Source organism: Saccopteryx bilineata, chromosome 12, assembly GCF_036850765.1.
Source record: "Saccopteryx bilineata isolate mSacBil1 chromosome 12, mSacBil1_pri_phased_curated, whole genome shotgun sequence".
Lineage (NCBI taxonomy): Eukaryota > Metazoa > Chordata > Mammalia > Chiroptera > Emballonuridae > Saccopteryx > Saccopteryx bilineata.
In genome coordinates, this window is record NC_089501.1 from 21,950,483 (window position 1) to 21,968,060 (window position 17,578).

General features: G+C 39.7%; 1 protein-coding gene across 10 annotated transcripts in view; it reads left to right on the plus strand.

Annotated features, from left to right (window-relative positions):
• NCOA7 (nuclear receptor coactivator 7) overlaps window positions 1-17,578 on the plus strand; it is a 146,075-nt gene that overhangs the window by 95,954 nt on the left and 32,543 nt on the right. For 8 of the 10 annotated variants that reach the window (XM_066247747.1, XM_066247746.1, XM_066247748.1 and 5 more), the window contains 2 exons: window positions 3,198-4,246; window positions 4,913-5,081. In XM_066247747.1, coding sequence (XP_066103844.1) covers window positions 3,198-4,246; window positions 4,913-5,081 — 1,218 coding nt within the window. The remainder of the gene's footprint in view (window positions 1-3,197; window positions 4,247-4,912; window positions 5,082-17,578) is intronic. The other 2 variants (XM_066247744.1, XM_066247751.1) reach the window with 1 other exon arrangement.

Genomic DNA, 17,578 nt, shown 5'->3' on the forward strand with positions numbered 1-17,578 from the left:
AACTTGAGCCCGAGGTCACTGGCTTTGAGCAAGGGGTCACTCGGTCTGCTGTAGCCCCCTGGTCAAGTTACAGATGAGAAAGCAATCAATGAACAACTAAGATGCTGCAACAAAGAATTGATGCTTCTCATCTCTCTCCCTTCCTGTCTGTCCCTGTCTGTCCCTCTCTTTGTCTCTCTTCGTCACACACACACAAAAAAAGTGCATTGATGTACCAAAACTTTTAGAAAATAGCCTGATGCCTATTAAGTGTAGGCCGTTATTATATGAACCTTTAATTTGTATCTGACACTCTGTTCATTGTGCCATGGGAGTCCTGTTATCCATGCGAATTGAGGCTTCTAATGCATCTTAGGGCGTGCCGCTTATGTGTCTAGGATATGAAGATGAGTGGGTCATGGTCCTCACCCTTGAGGAACCTTCAGTCTCCAGGGTACAGCAGACGGATGGACAGAAGTAGTCATTCAATGCCACTGTACACATAGAGGTGCACACAGCATTCCATGAGATCCATGTGAGGGAGTGTCCCACTGCCTTGGAACCTTAGATGGAGGCAGATAAGAGGCAGTGAGGAATTCATTTTGGAAAGAGGGAATGAATATTGTGTTCTCTGTGACAAGAGGAAAGAAGATAAGAATCTGTAAACATATGGTTGAGGATAGAAATGGATGGTCAGGCAAATAAGGACATTTCTTAACTAGTGATGACTTCTAATGGAGTAATACTATAGGACATCTTCAGCTTAAGATATTAAGTATTCTTTTTATAATGAAAAGGGAAGGTACTTCTTTATAGAAAGATTTCTCTCATTGTGGGATTGTGTTAATGATCTGGGATACACGGTTAATGCCATAGCTGGGGAGGGAGAGAAGAGTTAAAAATTGGCTGCTGATATGTTGAAATTATTTCAGAGCTGTGCACTGATTCCTGCTTTGCATGCAGGTATATGGACTTTACAGTCTAATGAACAATATATGTACCAGGGAGCAAATTATATTACATGAGTGGGATCAGTGTGAAATAAGTATTATTGACTTCAGAATTTCATCACTTGTTTAAAAGTTTAAAATGGCTTAAAATTTTATCATTACTAAAAAGTGGCTGGTAAAACAAGAACTTTAAATTATCTAGCTGCAATGTGAAAATAGTTTTTAAGTGTGCGTGTATGTACAATCTCTCCATACTCCCCTTCAGGCTTTGTATTTTTTGTGTAGGACCTTTTATAACTCCAGGTGCCACAGACAATAGGACAGGAACAATTAAAAGGATTATTGACTATCATTAGGTGCCGGCCTGTATCTAGAAAACATTAATAAACAGCAGAGTCAGTTAACACAATTATGCACTTTGCCCCAGCAGTGCTTGGCAGCTGCAGTGCAGAAAAAGCGAATGACTAAATTAATCTCAGCGTGAATTAGAAGAAGGGAGGGGTAGACGAGAAGATAATACAGGAGGCTGATTAGAATGCAGTCAGATGTCTTCTTTTTGCCGGACAATCTGGGTAAATAAGGCAGCGATGAGAAAGAGGTTTGGGTGTTTATGGAAGACAGTTTTGCTTATCAACCATGTATGTGAAGAGATGCGTTTCTTTGTTGCAGGGACTGCATATAGCTTTTAATGTGCCAAATTAAATTTTGGGTCCTAAAATGGAAATTATACTACATTACTAATTTATTTGACTCTAGGATTGAAGTGTCTTTACCATCTGAATGCTAGTGTTGGGCAGCACATTCCTGCATATACAGGTTCCTGAAGAACGGAGACCTTGTCACAGTCATTTTTAGCATGTGACGCTTAGGGGCTCAGTGAAGACTTACTGAATTGAAGTGAATTGTGAATTAAAGAGGCTTTTTGAAGCCTTTGTCAGAGTTTAACAATTATGTAGGCTTTGATTTTCTACTGGAGAAAGCATGGATGTTCCATGCAAGTGACTCATAAAATAACTGGGGATACTTACAGGTCCTATGTTGTTTTATTGTCATAATTATTTCAAAGCCAGAATAATAAAGTGAATATAATCTAGACTTTTGAGAAAATAAATTATTTTTGAAATCTGAAAATGTTATTTTTAAAAAGGGTTTTTATATATCTGTTTTAACCTGGTGTAAATGCTAAGGTAAGTGAAAACATGGGTTATTAAAGATATTTCCAGTCATAGCTTAAAATATATGTTTTTTGACCATTTGTTTTAAATTTTGGGGAACATGTTTAATCAATATTTTTGTATAACTCAAATCTGGGTAGTAAGGAAGAATCGTTGACTGCCCAGAACAGTAAGTTTCAGCTGATAAACCAGTTGCCCATTGCCATAAAGTAAAATAATATTGTTATAAAATGAGTTAAGAAATTTAAGTATTACAAGTAAGAGATTATTTGATTTACTTTTCTTTAAAAATTTCAGTTGTAACATGGAACAGATGTTCAATATCCACAATGATAGCAGAACCCACTTGCTCCCTTGGTAATGAAGGACATCTGTTATTGGAAGACATCCTAAGGCATAAAACCTAAAACTAGGTTCAGGGTCAATCACTTAATAGAACAGTTAAATGTGTAGCTATTTACCATGGCTGGATAGCTTGGTTGGTTAGAGTATTGTCCCAAAGTGCAGAGGTGGCCAGTTCGATCCTTGGTCAGGGCACGTGCAGGAACAGGCTGATGTTCCTGTTTCTCTTTCTCTCCCTTCCTCTCTCGCTGAAATCAGTAAATAATTTCTTTTTAAATGTGTAGCTCCTCAGTCAATGAGCCATTTTGAATTAATGTAGTTGGTTTATGTACTATTTTATAACAAGGAAAGTCTTTGACTATTTAAGGCATTTTAGTTAGAGTACTAAAACATTTCCTCTCCTTTATCCTTCCCTTCATGAAAGTCAGAAACATTATTTCATCAAAAGTCTTGTGGGTGACATCTCCATGTTCATAAGTGATTTCAAAAGTCGTTCATGTCTTCTAGTAGATATGCAATTTTCATGGTTCTTTGTTTTGCCGCTTCTTATAGTTGATTTATGTTTCATTTTGAAGTTAATTTTTTAAATTTCATTTTCTTACTCTGACATCATGTAAACATTTGTTTAAGTTGTTGTATATTTATGTTTTGGTTTTGGGCTGGGTTTTGTTTTGGTTTTTGCTTTTCCTCCATTTTGTTTTTGGTTTTGTTTTTAACATTCCATGTGCACCCACCATTCTTCCCTCAACAGTGACCTACCTCAGGATCTTTGTCCTCTGTACAGGCCTGGAGAGTGGGAGGACCTAGCTTCAGAAAAGGATATCAACCCATTTAGTAAGTTCAAATCTCTGAACAAGGAAAAACGGCAACAGAATGGAGAGAGAAGAACTATCACTTCAGATTCCAAATCAACAAGACCTTTGGAGACATCGACAGAACACACACTTAGAAAGTCCTCAGACAGCTCTCTGTCAGAAAAGTTAAAGAACCTGGAAACCTCAGGAGAGGCAACCAAGGACTCTACCACAGTAACCACGGTCGGCACGGAACCTCCTGACACTCATCCTGCATTTAGATATATAGCCAAAGAGAATTCCCTTTTTGGGGAAGAAGATGACTTTGTTGACTTGGAAGAAGTTTCTTCTCAAAACGATGGTGGATCAGGCAAAAGAGACACCTTGAAGGAGTGCCTTTCCGTTGACCCAGAGGAGCAAAGAGGGGCTCAGTCACAAACACTTAGTTCTGCTACGGAAATGCGAGCGCAGTCAGCCCTGAGCTTTTTAAGAAAAGGGAGTGATGCTGAGCTGAAGGGGACCCTAGATTTAGAAACCTGTGAGAAGCAAGATAAAATGCCAGAGGTGAACAAGCAGTCTGGTTCTCCAGAAAGCCAAGGAGAAAACACACTGAACATACATGAAGATCTAGATAAAGTTAAACTCATCAAATACTACCTGAGTAAGAACAAGGATGCGCCACCGGTATGTGACAACTTGCAGAAGGCAGAATTAAGTGACAGCAAGAGGACTGAGCCAGTGGGAATAGACATCACCCTTAGTAGTTCTCTATCCCAGGCTGGTGAGTCCCCGACTGAGGGCAGGAAAGAGCCAGATAAAAACTGGACGAAAGAAAGAGCGCCCCATCCATGGCAGCTGGGCTCTTCTGCAGAAGAAACTGTGAATAAAGAGTCTCTAGGTGACGCTTTGGAATCTACTCTGGACAATAGCTGCCAGGGTGCACAGATGGATAATAAATCTGAAATCCAGTTGTGGCTGTTAAAGAGAATTCAGGTACCCATTGAAGGTAAGCCACTCTTTTTAATGTCTATCTGTTGTATTAGCTGCCTTTCTTAAACACACATGTGCATAAAAGCACAAGTAGTACAATCATTTGAGGACAATGTTTTCTCAATAGAATGTACCTTTAATAATTGGAAAAAATAACAGTATATATAGTATATAATTTGGAACTTTAATATGACATAGATTTCTATTTCTAAAGTAGTTTGCTTTTTAAAAAAATCTTTCAAGTAACTTTCCTTTTTTACTGTGAATTTTTAAACCCAAAGGAGTTTAAATTATTTTTGAAGATTTTTGGTTCTAAACTGTGTTGCTTGATAGTGTGATTGGCTCCTCAGTATCATTCATTAATTTGTACTCTTGTGGCTTGTCTACAATTCTCCCATTTGGTATTGTGCTAGTTTTTATGCTTATTCACAGGACATAGCATCTCATAGCATCTCAGGTGATGTAGACCAGCCTAAAACATCCAAAGCTTTCTCCTTTAGTGCTTAAGAAGGTCTGAAAAATTTAATTAGTTTTGATGTCATGATGATGTTTGATGTTTCTGCCTTAGTTTATATTACTCATCACTAAGAGGGGATTATAACACTATTATTTGTAAGTTGAAAAGTTTTACTGTTACAAATATTGTCAGTATTGAGGAAGATACTTTGCATGTGTGATTCAGATATACTTCCTTCCAAAGAAGAGAAAAGCAAGACTCCGCCCATGTTTCTGTGTATTAAAGTGGGAAAACCAATGAGAAAATCTTTTGCCACTCACACTGCAGCCATGGTTCAGCAATATGGCAAGCGAAGAAAACAGCCAGAGTACTGGTTTGCTGTTCCTCGGGAGAGGTAAGTGTGGGCCAGCCTGGAAAATCTGTTTGTCATTTAATTGCATCTTCATTTCTTTTTTTTTTTTTTTGTATTTTTCTGAAGCTGGAAACGGGGAAAGACAGTCAGACAGACTCCCGCATGCGCCCGACTGGGATCCACCCGGCACGCCCACCAGGGGCGACGCTCTGCCCACCAGGGGGCGATGCTCTGCCACGACCAGAGCCACTCCAGCACCTGGGGCAGAGGCCGAGGAGCCATCCCCAGCGCCCGGGCCATCTTTGCTCCAATGGAGCCTTGGCTGAGGGAGGGGAAGAGAGAGACAGAGAGGAAGGAGGGGGGGGCGTGGAGAAGCAAATGGGCGCTTTTCCTATGTGCCCTGGCCGGGAATCGAACCCGGGTCCCCCGCACGCCAGGCCGACGCTCTACCGCTGAGCCAACCGGCCAGGGCCTTAATTTCTTTTTTTTTACTTAATCTTAAAATACTGAATTTTATTCTTCCAGGAGAAATTTCTCATGTATGTTTTAGAATTTCTAGAAGAATGGTTTTTGAGGCGTTTTCTGCTAAAGGGTGGTTTCAGTATAGCAAATTTGCAGTCCTCACAAGTACTGCATGCTGAGCCACTTCCATGATTTTCTACACAATTGAATTTTAAATGAAGGAAGATTTTAGATATTCTCAAGTGTCGGTAATTGGAAGTGCCCTTCCATCAAGAAGAAAGGAATTCCATGGAGCAGATCCAAACCCCTCTTAAGTGCAACAGAGGAATGATCGTAATTTTTAAAGTGCTGTTATTCGGGGGAAATAAAGATTGCTTTGGCCTTACAGAGGGAGTATCTGCAACGCAGCAGCTTGAGAAATGTGACAGGAGATCACGTGGATGGGCTTGAGGGAACATAAACCTCCCGAGAGATTTGTGTTTTAAATTGCCAAAGAAATTGTATTGGTGATGTGACAGTCCAGGTGTGGGGCAGCTGTGTTAGGCTTGCTCACTGGTGTACCGGCTGCCAGCACGTTGCTGATGAGTGCATGAGCACGTGGCAGAGGCACGTGGGTATGACCTAGACAAGGCTGTGGGTGCTTGCGCTCGAGAGAAATGGGGGACTGTGGGTGCGAGGCTTTCCTGCCCGCCCCTGTGAGGGGCCATTATACTGTTTGTTTGCCTGAGAGGCAGTTTCCCCTGCCTGTGTGCCTTCTCTGCCATTGTGAGACTTTATTAAAAGAAATGGCCCAACACTTTCCGGCTCTGCAGTTTCTCTACCATCTGCCTGAATCCAGTGTGGACCTGCCTGGCCTCGGCCACCGATATCCCACCAAGATAGCGGACAGTGGTGTAGACATTTTTCAGCAGTGCATCAGTAAAGACATTTTTATAATAGAAAATAGGAAACATTATTTTTGGAAAAAAATTATTACTCTTTAACCATGTCTTTAAAAAGGCCTTTTTTCAAAACTTCAGAAAAGTTTTCAAAGTTGTTAAACCCATGTTTCTTTTTCCTAACCATCAAACATCATCACCTGGGCAGACGTTTGGTACATACCTGCCAAGGACAAATATACTCAGCAAGCTTTCTTAAGCATGAACTATTAATGAAACAAAATTAAATTTCAAGCAAGGTTACTCTTTCTGGCTGATTAGTACCTAGAGTGAGAATTCTCACCAGGAGTTGCCTTATTTTAATAAATTATAGTTGAGTCTGAAAAATAAAAAGGGTTAAAATTTTTGAAAAAAAATAGACTTTTAACTAATGAATTCACTAATGTCATTTCTGTTTTAGACACAAACCCATGTAAACATGAATATTAAAAATAATGTGTTTTGGCCTGACCAGGCAGTGGCACAGTGGATAGAGCATCGGACTGGGATGCGGAGGACCCAAGTTCGAGACCCCGAGGTTGCTAGCTTAAGCGCAGGCTCATCTGGTTTGAGCAAAAGCTCACCAGCTTGGATCCAAGGTCACTGGCTTGAGCAAGGGGTTACTCAGTCTGCTGAAGGCCCGCGGTCAAGGCACATATGAGAAAGCAATCAATGAACAATTAAGGTGTCAAAATGAAAAACTGATGATTGATGCTTCTCATCTCTCTCCGTTCCTGTCTGTCTGTCCCTATCTATTCCTCTCTCTGACTCTATCTCTGTCCCTGTATTAAAAAAATAATAATAATAATGTGTTTTGTATTTATGTAATACATTCCTCTACCCATGCCTGCAACCCCCCTCAGTGGCTCAGTGAAACTTTGCAGTGGTAGTCAACCAGGTCCCTACCACCCACTAGTGGGTGTTCCAACTTTTGTGATGGGCAGTAGTAGAGCAACCAAAGTATAAATAAAAAGATAGATTTAACTATAATAAGTTGTTTTTATAAAGATTTATTCTGCCAAACTTAGCGAAAATTTGACATAAAGTACTTGGTAAGTAAATATTATTATATGCTTTAACTTGCTGTAACTCTGCTTTATAAATTTTATAAAGTTACTTCCCTAGTTTATAAATCACCATTACTGTGGAACTGGTGGGTGGTTAGAAAATTTTACTACTAACAGAGATACAAAAATGAGTGGTAGGTATAAAAAGGTTGACTACCCCTGCCTTAGGGATACTGCAGAGATACAAAGGAAATGTGTCCTTTGTTATCATTTTTAAAATGTTTCTGCAAAAGCAGTGTACATTTGTGAAGCCCTGTGCAGAGAGAACAGCTGTGGTAAGGCTTGCTGGCTTGTATTCCAGCTGCAAGCACTTGTCATGATGAGTGCCTGAGCCGTGTCAGAAAGCCGTGTGTGTGTAGCCTACATAAGGCTCTGTGCGATCACTTGCCCGCCACCGTGAGGGGTGGTTTTCCTGTTGCCTGCCTGTCATGGTGAGAAGAGGTTTTCCCATGCCTGTTCACTTGCCCAATGTTGCGAGAATCCAATAAAGGGGGAATGCCCTAACGCCTTACAGCTCTGTGGTTTTTCTGTGGTCTGCCTGAATCCAGTGTGAACCTGCCTGGCCTCAACCACCAGCATTACACCCTGTTAAAATCTGAGTTTGAAAATCAAGTGTCACAGCTGGATAATACTTTAGAAATTGAAACCAGTTCCTGATTTTATAGTTCAGGAAAACAAAGCACTGAAACCTTCTGCCATGTGAACTTCCGGGATCTATCAGAAAAACTACCCATCATATACATCGCTTTTTCTCTGGGAAAATGTATTACTTATAATAAGGAAGGGGACTCTTCTAGAATAATTGCAGCAACCCTACACTTGTATTTAATTTAACTGTCATTCTTTAACCCAGAAGAAGTCTGTTATGCTGAAGTAGTACTTCTCTTTGACCTTTTATACAAGTGGATTTTTTTGTGAGCTTTTTAAAGTAGGTCACTTGTTGAATTCTATTATATTGTATTTTATAGTGTCCTTGACTTATTTGCCTTTGGCTAGCAAAAAACCTGGCAATACTTAATCTTCCTTCTTGAACTATTATTAACCAAAGATTGTCTGGGAGGTATTTTATCTCACTGTGTTAACTATGCATTCTTTGTGTGGTTGTTTAGAAACTTCTGTTTTAATTGCTTCTTTATGTATTCCCCTTTCTACCTACCCTAAAGGAAGCCACATTATAGTTTCAGATTGGGAAAGATGGGGAAATCCTACAGTTAATTCTCACCCGGAACTCCAAGTGTGCACAGTAAGAAATCAAAGTTTATTTTTAATTTATGAAATTCTTTAGGACTTAATTCCCAACAAAGTCCTTAAGGAGCCAAGAAGTGGCAGGATGGTTTTCTTACTTTGATGATGAGTTCTGGATTCTCTTGCTGCAGGAAATTGAGCGTTTCTCCTTTCCTTTCTACATAATGGATGCTTACGTGCATTGGAGTAATCCGCAGCCGAGTGAAGAAGTCATCCTGGCAGTGGCTCACTTTCTATGTTCCAGTGTTCTCTCATTAAACCTCTTGACATGACAGCTTATTGTCATTAGCAGGTCTCATGCACCAAAGCTCGTTGTCACAGGAGAATAATATTTTGATGTTGGCATAATATTACAAATCTTTTTCACTATTCCTTTAAAAATTCTTCTTAAAAATGCTTTTTTTTTCTTTTTGTATTACTAAAAAATTAATTCTACCAAAATATCTTTTCTGCATTTACAGTGTGCTTTTATGGCTTCCTTAACTCCATTATTGAATGACTAGTCTGCCAAGTAAGAAAGTGGGGAGGGGAGGGAGCCGGGGAAGCAAGGATGGGAACATGCAGATAGTCTCTTATCTGCTTTGCTTCAGTGTATTTTTTTTTTCCTGAAACCATTGTTATTAAATTTTAGATATTAGAAATGAAGGATATGAAGTAGTTAAAAACTGCCTAAATATGTAGCATTTTTATTTAACTTGGATGAAGTTGTCAGGAGATCTAAGACCACTGTGGAACCAAAAAGCCGCACACGCAGACACTGCTACGTGAGACATGAGCACTTTCGCTGAAGATTCAGTGCCTGTCAACTTCAAACACTCCATGTCTCCAGTGCCGCTTGCCGAATCGGGTCCTTCTCTTGAATCAGCTGAAGATGACAGGGGTGTGCTTGGGAGATTTGCAAAGTATACAGAACTTGACATAAACCTGGGATATTCGGGTTTTTCCAACTCTCACTCTTGATGCTAATTTACATATGAGGACAGTAGTCCTACCTTATTTTGTTTGTCTAGACAAAATTTCACAACCTTGGCAATATTGACATTATGAGCTGCCTAATTATTTTTGTCCTGTAAGTAGTAGGATGTTTAAAAGCATCCACAGTGCCAGTAGCACCGTTTCCTTAGTTGTGACAAACAAAAGTGTCTCCAAACATTTCCAGATGTCCTCTGAGGGACAAAAACACTTCAGACTGGGAACCGCTGGGCAACTCTTGGACCACTAGAGCAGGGTCTATGCACCATTCTGAAAGTGATTGGGAGCCGTAAGAGCCAAATCATTTTGGAATTTGACTACTTAAAACTTTACTGTATTGGATTGTCTTCACAGTATTTATTCAACCTGCATATACTTTGTTTCCTTTACTAAAACCTAATGTGTTTTGAAAATCATTTTATTAAAATGCATTTTTAGCTTTCTTATTAACTTATACTTTAATGTCTATAAAACCAACACTACTGCTGCTAGAAGAGTATTCTATCTGGAAAGTAATCCTACGGTGATAGAGTACTACACCTACTAGGTTGTTGACAAGCATTTATATATTTCTGCACCTTCACTTGGCACAAGCTCGTGCTAGAAGTTAATTGGAAGTAGAAGAGACAACGCCCCGCCCCGCCCCACCCTGGCGGAGGTGCGGACTTGTGGGCTGCGCTGCCCTGGCCAGTGAACAGTGAGCCCCAGAATCAGGCAGGAGTGAATGAGAATCCCTCGGAATTGTTGGCCCTTTAAGCATTTGAAGCATATTATAATTTCTTGATTTGAAAAATGAGTCATGGTGAGTGTTAAGTAATTAGATCGTATTCGAACAGTTATTGAGCACATGCGTCCTGGCAGGCACAGGGCTTGTTGTAGAAAAATAAGACTATGACCCTATCCTGAGGAGCTTATGAAAAACTGTTGAAAACAGTTCCTGGCACTTTCTAGAAACTTACTATAAGTTATATTCCAAAGATGTTAATACTGTTCTATATAAAAAATGATTATTGCCCTTTTTTTCTTTCTTAATATTAAGAGATTATTACCTTTTTGGAACCAATAATTCCTTTTCAAATTAAAATTTTTTTCTTTTCCCAATTACTTATGGCCTGTTAATTTCTGGAAAGTTATATAATTGATTTTGTATTACTCGGCTCTTTAAATAAATATGATGGAAATGGAATGAAATAGCAAGAATTGTGTGGAATTTGCCAAGTCATGCATAAATATTTAATCCAAGGTGAATAAATTGGTTAGTGTGATTTATGTAATAAGTAAACTAGTAAGAGAGGGGGAAGAGGGAATAGGAGAGGGTATTTAAAAACATTTTTTTAACAAATAATTACAGTCAGATAAGTTTAGCAGTGTTTGACACACAGAGAAATAGGGGGAGTGGGCAGAATCTGCTTTTTGTGCAGTATGCTTTTTTCCTCAAGTAAATTACGCACATTTTTCATATTAAATACTATGTTATTGTATGTGTATGAGCAAGACAGCATCCCCCTTATGATTCCTGACTGATTTAATCAAGTTCCTGCTTTGGATATTACTTTTTTTTTTTTTTTTTACAGAGACAGAGAGAGTCAGAGAGAGGGATAGATAGGGACAGACAGATAGGAACAGAGAGATGAGAAGCACCAATTATTAGTTTTTCGTTGCGCATTGGGACACCTTAGTTGTTCATTGATTGCTTTCTCATATGTGCCTTGACTGCGGGCCTTCAGCAGACCGAGTAACCCCTTGCTCGAGCCAGCGACCTTGGGTCCAAGCTGGTGAGCTTTAGCTGAAACCAGATGAGTCCTGGCCCTGGCCGGTTGGCTCAGTGGTAGAGCGTCAGCCTGGCATGCAGGAGTCCCAGGTTCGATTCCCGGCCAGGGCACACAGGAGAAGCGCCCATCTGCTTCTCCACCCCTCACCCTCTCCTTCCTCTCTGTCTCTCTCTTCCCCTCCCGCAGCCGAGGCTCCATTGGAGCAAAGATGGCCCGGGCGCTGAGGATGGCTCTGTGGCCTCTGCCTCAGGCGCTGGAATGGCTCTGGATGAAACAAAGTGATGCCCCAGAGGGGCAGATCCAACCGGGTGGATCCCGGTTGGGCGCATGCGGGAGTCTGTCTGACTGCCTCCCTGTTTCCAGCTTTGGAAAAATGAAAAGAAAAAAAAAAAACCAGATGAGCCCGCTCTCAAGCTGGTGACCTCGGGGTCTCCAACGTGGGTCCTTCCGCATCCCAGTCCGATGCTCTATCCACTGCACCACCGCCTGGTCAGGCCTGCTTTGGATATTAGATTGTTCCAAAAATTTGCCATTATAAGTAGTGCTACATTAAACACCTTTGTAAAATCTTTCAGGTGGTCTAACCAAGTCAGAGAGCATTTTTAAGGCTATTACACATGTTGCCCATAGAAGTGTGTGGCGATGTATACACCACCAGCATAGGAGCGCCCTTTTTATCACATGCTCGGAAATCTAAGTACATAATTCTTTGTCTTTATCAATTTGGTAGATGAAAAAGGAAGCAAATGTAGCTTTAAAAATGTTTTATTTTAAAGTTGAGTGAGTGCTTTTTCTATAACATTTGCTTGACATAGTCAATAGTGGCCTGAAGATTTTTATTCTAAGATTTCTTTAGTAATAAATTTACTTATATCATGATATAGAAATACATATTTAATTCTCAAAAATTCTAAAATACCTTTCTTGTCTAAGCAGCTTCTAATTAAGATAAGCAGGCCCTTTGATTTATAGAGGATAGTTCTGTTTTGTGCCTGCCCACATTTAGAGTACACTCATTGTATATGTTTAATTTTTTTTTTGTTTTAGAAAGCGTATTTCCTTAGAAAGCATGGCATTTTCTTACAAGTCAAGAGTAACTGAAGTTCCCAAGTACTTTAAAATAGTTGGGACTTTTTTAAACTTTGAGAATTAAAATGAGTAATGTACTTATGAGCCCACCAGTGTCTGTCCTTTTGAAAGGTGCTGCCTGTGTTGTCGAGGCTGTATTTCTCAGATCCGGTTTTGAGCATTGGCAGTACCTCCTGCTGTGTGTGCACTCTCGCGCCAGTGTTCCCTGGCTGCCTCGCCCAAAGAGTAGAACCAAATGGCCAAGGCCCCGTTTTCAGGAAGGGCCTTTCCTTTAGGTCAGCATTCGCCAAAGCTATTCAATGGAAACCTCATCCAACGGATAAATAATAGGTGTTCATAGTAAGTATGTTTTATAGTTAGTTTTTAGTTCTATCTAGAATAGAGCTTTGTGCTCATAGTTGCTATTCTCCTAATAGACTTTTACAGGGGTTTTATTTTCTATTTTTTACTGTTTTTCTGTGACTAGTATAATAAAATATAATTGCTTTTCAAAAATTTTATCTCTAATCACATTTATAGATATGTATATATACATATATATAGATATGTATATATAATCTTTAAATATTATTTTATATATGTATTTGTTTAAAAACTATTTTAGCCCAATCTCTGTTGATTTTTAAATTCTTTTTCTTTTTCTTTTTTCTTTTTTTTTTTTTTACAGGGACAAAGAGAGAGTCAGAGAGAGGGATAGATAGGGACAGACAGGAATGGAGAGAGATGAGAAGCATCAATCATCAGTTTCTCATTGCGACACCTTAGTTGTTCATTGATTGCTTTCTCATATGTGCCTTGACCACGGGCCTTCAGCAGACCGAGTAACCCCTTGCTCGAGCCAGCGACCTTGGGTCCAAGCTGGTGAGCTTTTTGCTCAAGGCAGATGAGCCCGCGCTCAAGCTGGCGACCTTGGGGTCTCGAACCTGGGTCCTCCGCATCCCAGTCTGATGCTCTATCCGCTGTGCCACCACCTGGTCAGGCGCTTTTTTAAATTCTTTACCCTAGAAAGTACACGTTGTGATTTATTTCTCCTTTTCACATTTCTTGTAGTAGCAGCCATGCCTACAAAGACCACTAATATAAAGTTTTTTACATCAAAGCTATATTGTATTGTTAGGAGTAAGACAGATCCCAGTCAGGATCTACCTTTTAACTCTCTGTTTTTCTTTTGTCTTTAAAAAGTATTCACTATTAGTTTTGGAATATTTAGAGTAAAACCTAGAAGTTGTGAATATTAAGCTTTTCATTTTTAAAGCCATTTCTTGATTAGTGAGAGAATGAAAATTTGCAGCATCTCCTTGGACTTTTCTCAAGTATTGTATCTGCCATCTTACTAGATGTGTTTCAGCGGTTACGGGCAGAAGAAATGCCTGACGTTTTATGAGTGATACTTTATAGGTGCCCATTAATTGAATGGAGAATGGTCTAATCAGAACATTGTATGGAAATAAAAAGCTTGAGTAAAATGTCCTTTTTTGATATTAGATATTTTAACTTAGTTGCAGCCTGATTCTAGCATTGGCTCATTATTAGAATGAGCCTTTATGTACTAAAGAGGTTACCTGGCCAAAAACTAACAAATGCATAAAATTTTGTTCTCTGAAGCTAGTATCACAAGATTCAGTTGCCTTATTTTACATGACTCTTACTATGAACACATTGTTACTTTCTTAAACCACAATTTCCTATTCTCTGGTTCCTCCGCTTAAAATCTGCTTTGTACCTTATGGCCACAAAAATCTTGTAGAAAGGTATTTTGATCTTGTCACATTGCCACAAAAAATATCTTCAGCCTTCAGGGCTAAAGTTTAAACCCCTGTTTGTGTTTAAAGCCCTTTGCACACTGACCTACTTTTCTAGATTTTTCTTGATCTGCTTGAATCTGCAGTTTTATTGAGATTGATCACTTTATAGATTTTACCCAATAAGTCTAGGACCTTTGTAGCTTGGCATATATTTAAATACAATATTCATAACTTGAGTGGTTCTCTCTGCTCTACACATGTAAATCCTTGTTTCCAAAACAATAAACCTACAGTGGTCTCTCCCTAGACTGGCACTCACAGTCCTCTCTCAACCTATCCTTGTCTAGTGAAACAGGCACAGAGGCATTGGGAGGAGGCATCAGTCTGCCCATTTCTCCCGTTATAGTAGCAGTCAGTCTCAATTTCTACATTCTTAAATGTTGTGGACCAAAGCCTGTGAAGAAATGTATCCTGTTTCATAAATAGGAAAATGTATGGAGCTAACAAAGACTTCACGACTTAGATCCGTGGATGCCAAACTTAGCTTTGTAATAAAGTCATATAGAAGCCTTTAAACATACAGAGTACTCAGGTCCACCCCTAAGCATCCTGCTGCTTTGGATTTGGGTTAGAACACTAGACTCTTTTAGTCACTCCCCATAAGGTAATGCAGAAAGGTACTTTATTTTGTTCTTATTTTACTTTACACCCTGTAGCATTTGATATCATTGACCATCCCCCATTTGACACCCTCTTTCCTCTGTCATCCATCTCAGTCTTTTCTTTTGTTTCTTCATTAAATGCTACCCTTTAAATGACCCTCTCTTTCTCACTATGTATACAATGGCCTGCACCTAATTAATTCTCTCTTAGATACCCGTAATTGAAAGCTTAGAACTTTCTACTGTGCTCCAAACTCATATCTACCTAGTAGTCTTCAATTTTTGGATTATCCATGGATCAAACAAACACAAGACAGATTATGCTCTAAATTGAGTTTCTTATTTCCATCTTTGTCCCCGCCACTGTCCCCAGAACTCCTGCCTCCTGTTTTCTCCATCACAGTAACTGTTACCACTGCCATTCAGTCCACAAAACCAGAATGTGGGCATAAGCTTGCTTCTCGGTCATCTCCCCACATCGGTCAGTCCCCATATCTAGCTTACTTTATCCATTTAATATCTCTAGGATCTTTTCTCCCATTCTGATCCTTCTGTGGATAAATAGCTATGTGTCTACATTAAGAAATGCGAATCTTCCTGATCAGGCAGGGGTGCAGTGGATAGAGCATTGACCTGGGACACTGAGGACCCAGGTTTGATACCCTGAGGTTGCTGGCTTGAGCACTGGGTCATAGGCATGACCCTGTGGTTGCTAGCTTGAGCCTAAAAGTCATTGCCTTAAAGCCCAAAGTTGCTGGCTTGAGCCCAAGGTCACTTACTTGAGCAAGGGGTCACTGGCTCAGCTGGAGCCACCACCCCCCTCCCCCCATCAAGGCACATGAAAAAGCAATCGGTAAAAAACTAAGGTACTGCAACTAGAGTTGTTGCTTGTTCTCATCTCTCTCCTTTCCTGTCTGTGTCTGTCCCTTTCTCTAAAAAGAGAGAGAGAGAGAAATGTGATTAGACTTTTTGCTGGTTGTTTGGGATGCCTGGCTTCCCCTTTACCCACCTCAGCCAAGAGCATATGTTCAAATGTCTCTGCTGAGGAACTTCCCTGTCTGGGTTAGATGTCCCTCCACTGGACTCCCACCTCTGTCCTGGCTCTTACTACATTCTTTTACAAGTGGGGACTTCTTCAGAATTTCTCCTGCTGGACTTTAACCTTCTGAAGGCAGCAACCAAGTCTTAGGACATTTATGTACTAGAAACAACATAGGATCTACTATGTAAGATATTCTTAAATGTTCATTGGATGGCTGCATGAATAAGTTATAGTCTAGATAAAAATATTTAAATAACTTAGCTTTATAGTTAAAATAATGCATAGACTTTGTGTAATATTTAGAAAAATACAGAAAAGTGAAAAGGAAATAAAAAGCACAAAATTTTGTTATGCAAAGCTAATCACATTTTATTTTTATTTTTGTAGCCTCTTGGCTACAAAGCAAAATTGATTCTCCTATGAAGTTCACTTTACAATAGGAAGATGTCTGAGTTTTCATGAACACTAAGAAAAATGCTCTGAAGAACATTATCTTTAGAGAAAAAAGATAAAGGAATTTCATACTGGTCTAGTTTACTAGCATGACATCTTTAACCACAGTTAATGTTAAATTTTCTGATCAGAAGTCACCTAGCCTTTAATGGGATCAGGGCTAAATTGAAATCTTTAATGACTGTCATTGCTAAGAACACCATAGTGTTGGATAGTCTTTAAAATGCTATACTTTCTAGAACATCTTAGGCCCTATCCAATCAAACCTGGTATACCTCAGAATACAAACTGTATTCTGTAAAACTATTTTTTTTTTTTTTTGCATTTTTCTGAAGCTGGAAACGGGGAGGCAGTCCCCGTTTGCGCCCGACTGGGATCCACCTGGCACGCCCACCAGGGGGCGATGCTCTGCCCATCCGGGGCGTCGCGACCAGAGCCACTCTAGCGCCTGGGGCAGAGGCCAAGGAGCCATCCCCAGCGCCCGGGCCATCTTTTTGCTCCAGTGGAGCCTCGGCTGTGGGAGGGGAAGAGAGAGACAGAGAGGAAGGAGAGAGGGAGGGTTGGAGAAGCAGATGGGCACCTCTCCTGTGTGCTCTGGCCGGGAATCGAACCCGGGACTTCCGCATACCAGGTCGACGCTCTACCACTGAGCCAACCGGCCAGGGCCTGTAAAACTATTTTTAACTATCCCACACCATTATATCATACTGTAATTTAATAATTTTGTTTTAAGGCATGTTACTAATAAAGGGGGGGAAAGGCCTTCAAAGCAATCCTTAAAGGAATTATCTTTCTGTCTTTGTATTTAACACAAGTTAAAATTTTGGAAAACTACTGAGCAAATATAAGTAATACTATTATTAGTTGCTTATGTAAATATTCACACTTCTTTTTTTAATACTTTAAAATGTGTATTATTTAAATATACTTAATATATTTAAAATTAAGATACTTTAATACTAAAAATTGCTTTCTTTCATTTTTTTTTTCCTGGTTCTACCTTTTTTCTATCAGCTTAAAGTTCTAGAAATTCATCACTACCTTCCAGAAGGACCTTATTAGGCAGCCACTTGTCAGTAACTTTACTAACCAGCTTTGGCAAATGCCTTGAGT